Source organism: Lynx canadensis, chromosome D1 (genome assembly GCF_007474595.2).
Source record: "Lynx canadensis isolate LIC74 chromosome D1, mLynCan4.pri.v2, whole genome shotgun sequence".
Classification (NCBI taxonomy): Eukaryota; Metazoa; Chordata; class Mammalia; order Carnivora; family Felidae; genus Lynx; species Lynx canadensis.
The window spans coordinates 67,389,819-67,404,064 of NC_044312.2; the positions used below are offsets into that span (position 1 = coordinate 67,389,819).

General features: G+C 42.9%; 2 protein-coding genes across 7 annotated transcripts in view; one reads left to right on the forward strand and one right to left on the reverse strand.

The window, feature by feature from the left end:
• Positions 1-14,246, reverse strand: part of IRAG1 (inositol 1,4,5-triphosphate receptor associated 1) — a 146,904-nt gene that overhangs the window by 102,064 nt on the left and 30,594 nt on the right. The gene's annotated exons all lie outside the window — the stretch shown is intronic.
• Positions 11,708-12,145, forward strand: LOC115524832 (60S ribosomal protein L30-like). The gene has a single exon (XM_030331530.2). It carries the CDS (start codon positions 11,771-11,773, stop codon positions 12,116-12,118), a length of 348 nt encoding a protein of 115 aa, XP_030187390.1. The 5' UTR covers positions 11,708-11,770; the 3' UTR covers positions 12,119-12,145.

A 14,246-nucleotide genomic window follows, 5' to 3' on the forward strand; every position in this document is an offset into this window, starting at 1 on the left:
TCCTTTGTGTACCACCACAGTGGCTCTCTCTCTATCAGCCTCTCTGTCCAAGGTCTTTTTAAAAAATAATCACCTTCTAAATTTATTCTCAGATCCACCATTGTTTAGAAATGCCCCTTGCTAGGTGACCAATCAATGCTGGCACAGATTTCTGCTACACTCTGCCAGTTGGCACTTCATTTACAATTATATTTAAACATTTTTGCCTATACCAAGGAGATGAACTTTTGCCTTTTCTGGGTCTTCAAGAGTCTTCTGGAATCCTGAGTTAATGCTCCCTTTTGATGTTGATATGACACTAACTCTGAGCATGTCCCATAAGCTCAACCTCAGTTCTCAAAAAGTTGTTCCACCCGAGAGTATCTCCTCCCCTACTCAGGATGAAGCTGTCTCTTGGACTAGAGTCACCTGACCTCTTTGGAGCATAAAACAAAGGCACAATGACCTCCAGCCTGCTCCTTGGAACTTCCCATCCTAGTGTCCTATGTCCAAACAGGACTAGAAGACTATAAGGAACAAGGCAAGAATGGAACAATCACCATTCATCAAAGGCATACCATGTGTCTGATACTTTAGGTATATTCGCTCACTCAATCCCCTGACTGCAGAAGGAGGCAAATGTTATTTTGCAGATAAGGAAAGTGAAGCTCAGTGTGGTGCTGTGACTTGTCCATAGGGACACCTAAGGGTGGCCAAGAAGGACTAGAAACTAGCAGAGCCCATCCTGTACCCACTCTAGACACTGTTTGCCTCCCAGGGAGAAGCTTTTTGGGCTGACTGGCCCACTTAGAGCCTGCCCTGGCAGTTCTACAAGCAGCAAGGGCTTTCTAGATGCCACATGACCCACCTTGTGTGCACTCAAGTAAGAATGTCTCTTGCTAGCTGTTTCCAAAGAGTATTCTCTGCAACCCTTTTTCTGGGTGATTTTGTTAGTAGCTGTGAAAATAAAGGTTTCCGTGTTTAAGTACATTTGGGAACATCAGCATTGGACAGATTTCTGTACTGTAGGGCTTATCAGCCTTTAGGAAGCCAATATGCAAGATAAATCTTCAAGAGGGAAGTACAGGGGCACTTGGGCAGTGCCATTGGTTGGGCATCCGACTCTTGATCTCAGTTCGGGTCATGATCTCATGGTTCATGAGTTCAAGTCCCACATTGGGCTCTGTGCTGATGATATGGAGCTGACTTGGGATTCTGTCTTCCTTCTCTCTGACCCTCTCCTGCTTGTACTCTCTCTCTCAAAATAAATAAATAAATAAACTTAAAAATTAAAAAAAGAAAGAAAGAAAGTATAGAATGTTTCCCAAACTTATTTGACCATGAATGTTTTCTCAAGGAGTATCTCAATGTGTTTTCCTCAAAGCCTAATCACAGATGCCCCAGGCCCTCTCAGGCTGGTGGGGAGCCAGAGGTGAGAAGCAGAGCGGTTGTGCACATGGACTCTGGGGCCAGGCTGCCTGGGATCATTTCCCAGCCCTGCTGCACAGTAGCTGGGTGACCTTGGGCAAATTACTCCATCTGTCCCTGCCTCAGTTTCCTCATACGTGAAACACAGATGGTGATAACTATGTAGATTATATAATACAGGTAAACTTCTTAGAATAGTATTTGGCACATAGTCAGTGCTCACTGTTAGTTGGCATTGTCAGTCCTTCACAAGCCTTGCAAAAAGGGATTCCTCACATATTCCCTCAGAACTAGCAGTCTGCACATGGCACTCTCTGCCCATAGGCCAACAGCATCCTCTCAGTTTATAAAACCTCTTAACCAAGACAGCAGGAAGCCCCATAAAAGCCAGCCAAGGTTCCGTAGGAGTAGCCCTTCTTAACCTTGATGGCTGGGAAGGCCAGCCCGTTACAGACAGGCACATAAGATTCAGAAGACCCAGATTTTACACCCAACTTCCTCATTTTCCAGTGGGATCTTGAGTTTCCTCCCCTATAACATAGAACATAACAAGGCTCTAATCCAGGGCCTTCTCCACAGAGAAGGGTGGAGTTAGAGCACTAAGCAGGCAGAGGGGCTGGATAGTAGGACAGCACCAGTGACAGGTGGTAAGTATGTTCCCCTTTTGAGGAAATGGGAGAGGGTACCTATGACAAAGGTGCTTGGGTAGTGAATTAGGATAATTAACAGTAGCTTCTGCAACAGGCCCCAAATCTCAGTGCCTTTGAATGTACACCTTGCTGAGCTAAGTCTAATGCAAGTTGGGATACCCACCTCTATCTTCTGGCAAGAAGTTCTATAACAGAAAATCCCATGTGGAACATATAAGTGGGTGTGTGGATGCCAAGCGTTCCTGGATGACCCTGGCTGCCAAAACTGTGCTCCTCTGTTGCCCAGTTGTGTTCCCCTCCCCTTTTTGGAGAAGCAAGACGTATTTGCCCGCTGAGTTAATTCTCCAAGCTTCTCTAGGACTCTACAAGCTCGGGAGTCTCTGGTTGCCTGGTTGACTGCATTATAGTGTTTTAATTTCTCACCTCTGGGAGCATCAGGCCTCACCAGTCCCCAGCCTCTGGCAGAGATGGTTAGCATTCTCTGAGTATTCCTGTGTTCCTCTTCATTCCCAGCCTCTCTTGCTGTTGGTTGGGACCCAGCCACTAATTCTGGCCAAGAGATTGTATGTCACCTCTGGGTTGAGGCACTGAGAGCCATGCCTCCTGCATCCCTCTCTTCCTCCATTGAGATGGCTCTGTGTTTCATAGGAAGGCTGAAAGAACCAATTCAGCAACATATGTGCCCCCTCACCCTAAGTGTCATTTCTCCAGTTGTGGTTGGCAAACAGGACCATCCAGGAATTCTTGGCATTTATACAGCCATTTAATGCTAGATACAGCTTCCATATGGGGTTTTCTGTTATTAAACTTCTTTCTGTAATTTGAAGTATCATGACCTGTGATTCAGATACTCTCAGTACTACCATGAACAGTGTGCCAGGTGGCATGTCTCAGACTATAATGTGCATACAAATCACCCAGAAGTCTCATTAAGGTGCAGATGCTGACTCAGTAGGTTTGAGGCCACACTCAGGAGTCTGCATTTCCAACAAGCTCCCAGGTGATACTGACGTTGTTTGTCCTAGACTGTGCTCTGAAAAGCAAGGTGATGGGGCAGGGCTGACTTATTCACTAAGTATGGTGGGAACCATGCATAGTGCCCATGAAAATGTTTTAATTTCTTTTAAAATCAGAAGGGAAAAAAAGTAAACTTTCAGGCCAAAAAAATGTCCTGATAGATAACATTAATGTATTTATATCAACAGTTATAAAATAAATTTCTTAAGGAAGAAGGGACCCATGGAGACAAAAGTGCCTAAGGCCCACAAATATCCAATGTGGCTTTGGGACAGGGCAGGGGCACAGGAGGTGGTGTTAGGCTACATATAATGCATAAAACCATGAAATCCAGAGAATCCATGCGAGGTTATACAGAGTATATGGCTATGTGGTCGTCTGGGAGGATCACATGAGATACAATCAGAGAACATGCTTTGCAGAGGGTAGCTAGCTGCTCAAATCATTTTAGGGGGTCTCCTCAGGTTCTCCAGATCTCTCCCACCTAGGAAGCTCTGAAGAGGTATGCAGGGCCTCCTGGAGGTCCCCAAATTCTGGTGTCCCAAATGTCTTCCAAGGGACTTCCAGTCTTTTTTGCCTAGGACCCCATTCCATTGTTCACATCCATCTGCTCCCAGAGCCCAAGGACTTAAAGCAGCTGACCCTGTAGTGTGAGGGAAGAGGAACCAGGCTCCAGAGGCTGCTTTTGTTAGTGACAAACACAACACGTCTCTGATCTGAACAGCAAATGTCCAAAGCATGAGTCAAATGCCTTGTTAACAGGAAAGAGAAAGAATAGGCATTCCCTTCAGCAGCAAATGTTTTCTCATATACACACCCTTCCACTTTACTCTGGACCCAGTGCCAGTTCTGACTGCCCAGAAAGGCACTGTGTGGGCTTTTAGACAATGGATAATAGCTGATTCTTCTAACACACCTGCAATCCTCCTTATCACATATGCAGCAACTGACAATGTCAATACTCCAGGAGGACCTCAGTCATATGACCATTGGGGTGAATCACTGGGCCTTGGGAATGAACAGTGCACAGATGAGGAAACTAAGGCCTCAGAAGGCAGAAGTGATTTGCTCAAGGACACAAAATGATTTGGAAGCAGAGCCAAGCCTAGAACCTGGACCCCTACTAATAGTGTTGTCTTCATTTCAGCACCAGGGATGGATACTGGAAGATATACTCTATCTTCAAACCTAGGAGTGTCTGTTCATTCATTGACTCACTCAATATCCACCAATAACCTGCTACAAACTTGCCATGGTTCTAGCTTACCTTAATACCTCTCTATAAATCCATGAAGACCTAACCTTTTCAACAGTCTTACCAGCCTTGGGGCACCTGGGTGGCTCAGTTGGGTAAGCATCTGAATCTTGATTTCGGTTTAGGTCATGATCTCACAATTCATAAGTTCAAGCCCTGCATCAGGCTCTGTGCTGGTGGTGTGGAGCCTGCTTGGGATTCTCTCTCTCCCCTCACTCTCTCTCTCTGCCCCAACCCTGCTCACAATCTCTCTCTCTCTAAAATAAATAAATCAACTTAAAAAAAAAGTCTTACCAGCCCAGCCACTACCTCCTCCTAGCCTGAGAGCTTCAAGTGTGAGATTCTGTCTGCTGATAGGCTGCATGCACTTTGAACCAAGGGCAATCAAGCCTTGACCTTGCCTCTTTCCTGAGTTAACTAATGAACCTCAGAAAACCTTGAGCTTCAAGCAAAAGAAAGATAATCAGCAAAAGAAAGATAATATTTTTACCTATCTCACCTATCAAAAATATGATAATATATGTAAAGCACTTAACATGGTATATAGCTGGTGTTCAACAAATGATAGCTATTGTAGTAATGATAAGAAGTACACTATTATCACTCCTGTTATTGTCAAGCAAAACAAGAAGGCTCCTAAAGATTTCAGCGAGTGGAATCTTCCCCTCCAGGACTCTAAAAAGGCAGGCTTACTTTGTCTGAGCAACTTCTTATAGACTGTAGGAGTCATGAGACAGGGACAACTTGCCAAGTGTTTCTGGGTCTAATTTGCCAGATCCTTGAGGTCCATCCCCACACTGCTCTTTCTCTGCTGGGCTGAAAAACCATCTGCTTCTATCAGTGTAAGGCCCTGTGATCCTCAGACCTGTTGAAATTGTCTGTACATGGTGACAACAACAAAGAAATAAAGCTACCTTCCAATACAACCACGTGGAAAACCCACATGCAAGGGATATGATTAGTTATCTAAGGAAGTGACTCAAGAAATTGTCTGTAAATGTGGCTGAAGGGTGAGGAGGCTTGACCGGGGTCTCCAGATGACAGAACAGGAGGATGATTATGAGTTTACAGAGAACAACATCCTTTGGAAAGACTTCTGCTTTCAGCAATTTTCCCTTCTTTAGGAAGGACCCCTGTATATAAGGAATGGTTCCCCATGATCCTATTGCCTGTCCTCAGCTGATTAATACTGACCCACAATGGGCCCATCATGTTCTCTCTCCCAAGACCTTGGACAGAGACTAAGAGTCCCTGGACCCTGGTTGAGCCAGGGCTCTGCCCTAGAGCAGTGGTCTTCAGAGTGAGGAATGAGTGCCCATGGAATAAGCAAAATGATCCAGGGGAACATGGGAAGACAACTGGAAACTATTATTAAGTTCTACTTTCTTTGTATTATATAAGCAGATTGACAATGGGGCCTTCATTCAGTCTCTATGTTGAAAGGCCACTGTCACATCCAGTTTGTGAGATGTCCTGAAGGTACAGGGGAAATTCTACAATGCTAAGGGATTGACATAACAGCACCCTCATGTATTCCTTTGCTTTAGTGAAGTATGACACAGTTTGTATGTGCCCAAGTAAGTGGATTAGTGAAATATATTTATCTAGGTTTAACCAAACCAACCATCATAAAATGGGCAAGTGGCTTAAAAGTCTCCTAAAAATAAAATAAAATAAAATAAAATAAAATAAAATAAAATAAAACAAAATAAAAGTCTCCTGCAAAAAAAAATGTGGAATGAAGATACTGCTAAGGTACTACACACACCACAAGCAACTCTCAAACATTTTTTGCAAACTGGTGAATCAAACTGAAAATTTTACTTACAATTCAGTAAGTAAAGATGCCCTTCTTCTACATCAGCTATTTGAGCTCATTATCCTCTTCCTGCTCTCCCTCTCTCCCTGCCTTCCCCCTGATCTATTCTGTGCCCATGTTCCCAGATGACATCTACCAGATGTATCACTTGGGCTCCCATGCTTGTTTCCTGAGATTGGCCAATGGTCCAGGAGGAGGTGGGAGGAGAGAGAGGTTGGGAGATTTTCTTCTCTGTTCCCACTTGCTGCAGCACTACATCTCTGGCATGAATGTATCCCTTCTTAACTACAGCTCATTCTGGAGGGACCTTCTTCCCTGGATCCCCATGTCACTGGATTATGGTCTCACTATTTCTTTCTCCTGCCCCTTCCAGCTAGGGCTAGTAACAGCCTCCTGCTGTTGCTCATTCTGGGGTGCCTGGGCACCATCTTTTGTAAGTAGTTCTTCTGTTAAAGTCTCTTGAGCCAGTTGAGTTGGATTTGGTTCCTTGCCAGAAGAGATTGTTACAGTATCTCATTTACCATGACAGTCATTAAAGTGAGGGGTTATCCAAAGAGCTGAGATTTTAAAACATAATGAGCTCTCTCAGTAAGGAATACTCTTAAGGAAAGAAAAAAAAGCCAGTGGCACTGTTTAAAAAAAAATAAAGCATGATTTTCATATATTACTTCGTCTTTCTCAACCCTTCAAAATTTCTATTTTTATGTGTTTTATAAAATAACTGGCTTATTAATGTAGCTCATGAATATGACTTAAAGAAATGCACATAAATTGGAGGTGCGTACTAAAACAATTTTTTTAACTGATGAGATGAACCATCAAAAAACCTTTGCCCTAGAGAAGACCTCTGCTCTAGAAAAAAAAAAAAAAAGGTAAGTTCCTGCTGTCATGTCCCCAGCACTGCCCTGGGGATTGCCTTCCCAATACCTGCCTGTCTACTTTTTCCTTTGATTCTCTGAACTACCTTCCAGCAAACCCCATCTTTCTCCAGAATAAAACGGGACTCCAAAGACAAAGGCTGATTTAAGGCTTCCAGGGGAGAGACCCCTCTTGTGCTCTGGGAAAGTCTCTCTGTTGTAGGCAGAAATTACTATCAGGCTCTAGCCTAGGTGAAACACCCCCTCAGAACGTTCTACCTTCTGAGAAAAATTTTCATCTTCCAGGCATTTTGGTCACTGGAAAGGATTATCTCCCACCCTACATTAGCACACAGACATTCAGAATTATATACTTCAGTCTCTTATGAGTTTGATTATCATGAGTCAGTCTCCATGTGAACAATCAACTCTAGGCCACTGACCAGGCTTAGGGATAGGGCTAGGACCTTGGAACATCCCCCAAGATGATGCTTTTTAGGGAGTTCTCTTGGCATTCAGCCATCTAGGTTCCTCCTAACAACACTTAACCTCATCACCACTACCTTCCAACCTACATTAGGGACTAGTTGGACCACAGCTGGGAAACAGGAAAGACGTCTTAGGTGAGAAGCCCAGAAAGACATTATATTCTTTCTACCAGTGAATCAAGCCCAGGTTGAAAATATCACGATGAGACAGCCCTTTGAAAAACCTGACAATTTGGAGCCACAAAATAGAGGAGTCCCATGTGCTTGATGTTAACCTGGGCTTGAATAATAGTTATTATTTGTTGAATACTTATACACAAATAAGTTCTTTAAATACACTAATCCATTTCATCTTCATAACAATTCTTTGAACAAGACACATCATGACCAGCCTATTTTATATGTCAGGAAAGTAAGGCAGCAGAGGTTAGATCATTTTGCCCAAGGTCACGCAATAAGTTGCAAGGTTGAGACTTGGTTCAGGTCATTTGACTTTAGAAGCTGGGGTCTCAACCACTACTCCATGCTGCCTCTGAGGCAGACTGGGTGACTATGGCAGGATCTATGACCTTTTAGGGCACAAGACTTGGTGAGTCAGAGAGTGTCTCAAGACTCACAGTGTACAACATGGCATTTCTTATGATAGAGATTCTAGACTTGTACTGTATTTTCCTACCAGAGGAAGGGGCTTGTTCATAGACAAGGTTATGAAACATGATAAAGATTGTCACATGTTGAAAGAAGACAAAGAGAGATACAGAGTAGAGCTGTCCAGCATCCTGCCCCAAAGCTCAGGGCATTTTTGTTCCGAGAAGCAGTGCCAGGACCCCCTAGGCTCAAACTACAGGAGCAGGCACAGAGGATGGACATTCTCACTCTCCTCTATGGCCTGGGTATATGTGCCAGACAGATGGAAGTTGCCATAGATTAGGCGTCTGATAGTTTTTTATTTGAGTCCCCTTTCTTTACTTACTAGTTAATATTAGTTGTTTTGAGTAAGTGGACTGTGTCAGTTGCTCACAAATATCTCCCTTAGATGGCTATGGTCTGAGTTTAACAACATATTATATATATAAAACACCTGGCACAAACAGCATGCTCAAACAATGGTAGTTCCCATCCCCTCCTTTCATTGTCTATCTACATGAAAGATCCCAGAGGAAGAGGTAGTTAGGAGGCCATTTGCTCCTTGACTGGAGCTGCCTAAATGGAACTTGCATAAAAAAAAAATTCACACCAGATACTTCTAGTTGGATGCTTGTCTTGTCCACAGAAGGACTGCTCCTCAAACAGGTGCCCACTAGGCATGTCAGGAAGAGAGAGGGTGAAGTTCCATCAGGCAGGAGAGAGAGGAGTTAGGGGTGCTCACCTACATGGTACTACATGGCAGCCTCTGCAGCCTGAAAGCTCCCTACCTGTCACTAGGGTGTGGCACATCTGGTGGTGTACATCACCTCAGAGGCCAGCTTTGCAACAGGGCTTGGGTCAGCCCTCACTGAGGCACCATTAGGGGCATCATGCTTCTTCTCCTACATGATTGTTTCATTGGTGTGGGAGGAGCCACAGAATGTAAGACTCCTGACTCCCCCCCCCCCAGGGGAATGGCTATCTTTTTTTTTTTTTAATATAACTTATTGTCACATTAGCTAACATATAGTGTATACAGTGTGCTCTTGGCTTTGGGAGCAGATTCCCATGGTTCATTGCTTACATACAACACCCAGTGCTCGTCCCAACAAGTGTCCTCCTCAATGCCCATCATCCATTTTCCCCTCACCCCCATCCCCTTCCCATCAACACTCAGTTGAAGGAGAAAACCAAAGCGGGAGGCATCACAATCCCAGACTTTAGCCTCTACTACAAAGCTGTAATCTTCAAGACAGCATGGTATTGGCACAAAAACAGACACATAGACCAATGGAATAGAATAGAGACTCCAGAATTGGACCCCAAAATGTATGGCAAACTAATCTTTGACAAAGCAGGAAAGAATATCCAATGGAAAAAAGTCTCTTTAACAAATGGTGCTGGGAGAACTGGACAGCAACATGCAGAAGAATGAAACTAGACCACTTTCTTACACCATTCACAAAAATAAACTCAAAATGGATGAAGGACCTGAATGTGAGACAGGAAACCATCAAAACCCTACAGGAGAAAGCAGGAAAAAAACCTCTCTGACCTCAGCCACAGCAATTTCTTACTTGACACATCTCCAAAGGCAAGGGAATTAAAAGCAAAAATGAACTATTGGGACCTCATCAAGATAAAAAGCTTCTGCACTGCAAAGGAAACAATCAACAAAACTAAAAGGCAACCGACGGAATGGGAAAATATATTTGTAAATGACATATCGGACAAAGGTCTAGTATCCAAAATCTGTAAAGAACCAAACTCCACACCCGAAAAACAAATAATCCAGTGAAGAAATGGGAAGAAGATATGAATAGACACTTTTCTAAAGAAGACATCCAGATAGCCAACAGGCACATGAAAAGATGCTCAACGTCACTCCTCATCAGGGAAATACAAATCAAAACCACACTGAGATACCACCTCATGCCAGTCAGAGTGGCTAAAATGAACAAATCAGGAGACTTTAGATGCTGGAGAGGATGTGGAGAAACGGGAACCCTCTTGCACTGTTGGTGGGCATGCAAACTGGTGCAGCCGCTCTGGAAAACAGTGTGGAGTTTCCTCAAAAAATTAAAAATAGACCTACCCTATGACCCAGCAATAGCACTGCTAGGAATTTACCCAAGGGATACAGGAGTACTGATGCATAGGGACACTTGTACCCCAATGTTTATAGCAGCACTTTCAACAATAGCCAAATTATGGAAAGAGCCTAAATGTCCATCAACTGATAAATGGATAAAGAAGTTGTGGTTTATATATACAATGGAATACTACTTGGCAATGAGAAAGAATGAAATATGGCCTTTTGTAGCAATGTGGATGGAACTGGAGAATGTTACGCTAAGTGAAGTAAGTCATACAGAGAAAGACAGATACCATATGTTTTCACTCTTATGTGGATCCTGAGAAACTTAACAGAAGACCATGGGGGAGGGGAAGGGGGAAAAAGTTACAGAGAGGGAAAGCGGCAAACCATGAGACTCTTAAAAACTGAGAATAAACTGAGGGTTGATGGGGCGTGGGAGGGTGGGGAAAGTGGGTGATGGGCATTGAGGAGGGCACCTGTTAGGATGAGCACTGGCTGTTGTATGGAAACAAATTTGCCAATAAATTTCATATTTTAAAAAATAATTAAAAAATAAAATCTCAGAGGGTGTGTGAGTGAAAAAATATATATATAGCCTTGAAACATATGGCAGAAAAACTCTGAAAAAAAAAAGTCTCTTATAGTTTGCCTCACTCTCCAGGGGAATGGCTGTCAGATGGTGGGTTCTGACAATGGTCAACCTGACTGGCTTAGCCCTTTCCTCTTTCCTTTCTCTTGGGAATGTTCTCCCTGTAGGGGACACGCATTCTGCTCTGCATTTCCTTGCTTTATGATTTAAGGGGACCTGCCTCCACTAGAGGGCACTCCAGAGGGCTGGGGTAAGTAGGCTTTAGAAAGCCTGCTTGTCAATTAATTTCCAACAAAGGAGGCAAGAATATGCAATGGGGAAAAGGCAGTGTCTTCAACAAATGGTGTTGGGAAAACTGGACACTCAGATGCAAGAGAATGAAACTGGACCACTTTCTAACACCATACACAAAGATAAACTCAAAATGGATTAAAGACCAAAATGTGAAACCTGAAGAGAGCACAGGCAATAATTTCTCTGACATTGGCTGTAGCAGTATTTTTCTAGATATGTCTCCTGAGGCAAGGGAAATGAAAGCAAAAATAAACTATTGGGACTATATCAAAATAAAAAGCTTGTGAACACTGAAGGAAACAATCAACAAAACTACAAGACAACTACCAAATGGGAGAAGATATTTGCAAATGACATATCCAATAAAGAGTACCCAAAATATATAAAGAAATTATACAACTCAACACCAAAAAGCCCCCAAATAATCCAATTAAAAAGTTAGCAGAAGACATGAACAGACATTCTCCAAAGAAGACATACAGATGAGGAACAGACATGAAAAGATGCTCAACATCACTTATCAAGAGGGAAATGCAAATCAAAACCACAATGAGATATCATCTCACACCTGTCAGAATGGCTAAAACCAAAAGCACAAGAGCCTTTCTCTCTCCCGGCCATCTTGGAGGTTGCTTTTGGTTGGGTCCGTCCCGCACCTAAGGCAGGAAGATGGTGGCCGCAAAGAAGATGAAAAAGTCGCTGGAGCCCAACAGCTCTAGGCTCCAACTCATTATGAAAAGTGGGAAGTATGTGTTGGGGTACAAGCAGACTCTGGAAATGATCCGACATGGCAAAGTGAAACTGGTCATCCTCGCCAACAACTGCCCAGCCTTGAGGAAATCTGAAATAGAATATTATGCCATGTTGGCCAAAACTGGTGTCCATGACTACAGTGGCAATACTATTGAATTGGGCACAGCATGTGGGAAATACTACAGAGTGTGCACACTGACTATTATTGATCCAGGTGATTCTGATATCATTCGAAGCATGCCAGAACAGACTGGTGAAAAGTAAATCAAACAAAAGTTTTCTTTAATAAAATTGGCTAGAGCTTGTTTTAAAACCTGAAAGAAAAAAAAAAGCACAAGAAACAACAAGCGTTGGTGAGGATGCCATTTACTGGCTTTGTGTTGTTGGACAAGTTCCTGGCCCTCTCTGTGCCTCAGTTTCCTGATCTACATAACAGAGATAATCACAGTAACTACTTCAGGGGGTTGCTGTGTGGACTAAATGAGGTACTGCCAATAAAACCTTAGAACAGCACCTAGCACACAGTAAGTACTCAACAAGTGTTAGCTACCCTTGTTATTACTTTTATCCAATAAGCAAACTTTATAACTCTACCATAAATGGAAAAAGCAGTACGGCTTATACCACAAGGTGAGAGGAGTTATACAAATAAATGAAAACACTTATTAAATACTAGCTATTGCCTGACAAAGGCTCCAGGCTCAAGGCTTGCTCTCATTTTGGCCAAGAAGGGAGACAAGCCAGGGTCTGAAAGATGTTGAAGGCACAGACAGTTCAAGCCAGGGTGAACAACTTGTCCTGAATTGCCTGGGACTTCTGATTTTAGTGCTGAAAGTCCTGTAGCCCCTCTCATTCCCAGGCTACATCAGATGGAGGCTTTCTTCTTCACAGCAGGACTAAAAATAACTCACAAGGGAATAACATTCTTGTGATGTGAGTTCGTGTGTTTAGGGCTGAGTCAGTATCTCACTTATTATCTTGCAGAATAAGTCACACCTTGGGCCACACCACACAAGCCTGCCTCTGAGAGCTGGGTTTCCAAATGTCATACATGTACAGAAAAGCCATCATGTGTGTACCACTGAAGCAATCCCCAAAGAAAAATCACATTCATAAGGGCCCAAGAAAAGGAACAATGATCAAACCATGGCACAGCTAAAATTACTCTATATTATACAACCATTGAAAAATCATGTTTTGAAGTATCTTTAATGGCATGGAAAATGATGCATAGGGGCACATGTACCCCAATGTTTATAGCAGCACTTTCAACAATAGCCAAATTATGGAAAGAGTCTAAATGTCTATCAACTGGTGAATGGATAAAGAAGATGTGGTTTATATATACAATGAAATACTACTTGGCAATGAGAAAGAATGGAATCATGTCATTTGCAGCAACGTGGATGGAACTGGAGGGTGTTATGCTAAGTGAAATAAGTCAGTCAGAGAAAGACAGATATCATATGTTTTCATTCATATGTGGATCTTGAGAAAGTTAACAGAAGACCATCAGGAAAGGGAAGGGGGAAAAATAGTTACAAACAGAGAGGGAGGGAAGGAAACCACAAGAGACTCTTAAATACAGAGAGCAAACTGAGGGTGGATGGGGGGTTGGGAGAGAGGGGAAAATGGGTGATGGGCATTGAGGAGGGCACCTGTGGGGATGAGCACTGGGTGTTGTATGTAAGCCAATTTGACAATAAATTATATTTGAAAAATGATGACAATAGAATGTTCAATTTTTAAAAAGCAAATTAAGATGTCCTTCAGTGAGTGGATAAATAAACTGTGGTACATCAAGACAATAGAATATTATCTGGTGCTAAAAAGAATGAGCTATCAAGCCATGAAAAGACATGGAGCGGGGCACCTGGGTGGCTAAGTCAGTTAAGCATCTGACTTCGGCTCAGGTCATGATTTTGAGTTTGAGCCCCACATCAGGCTCTGCACTGACAGTGTGGAGCCTGCTTGGGATTCTCTCTTTCTCCCTCTCTCTGCGCCCCTCCTCTAGTCACTCTCTCTATCTCAAAATAAATTTTATTTTATTTTATTTATAATGTTTATTTATTTTTGAGAGAGAGAGAGATAGAGTGCAAGCAGGGGAGGGGCAGAAAGAGTGGGAGATACAGAATCTGAAGCAGGCTCCTAACTCGTGTTTGGCAAGATCATGACCTGAACCAAAGTCGGACGCTTAAACAACTGAACCACCCAGGCACCCCTCAAAATAAATTTTTTTAAAAACTTGAAAAAAAAAAGAAAAGATATGGAGGAAACTTAAATGCATATTACTAAATGAAAGGAGCCAGTCTGAAAAGCCTACATACTATATGCTTCCAACTAGATGACATTCTGGAAAAAGTGAAACTATGGAGACAGTAAAAACATCGGT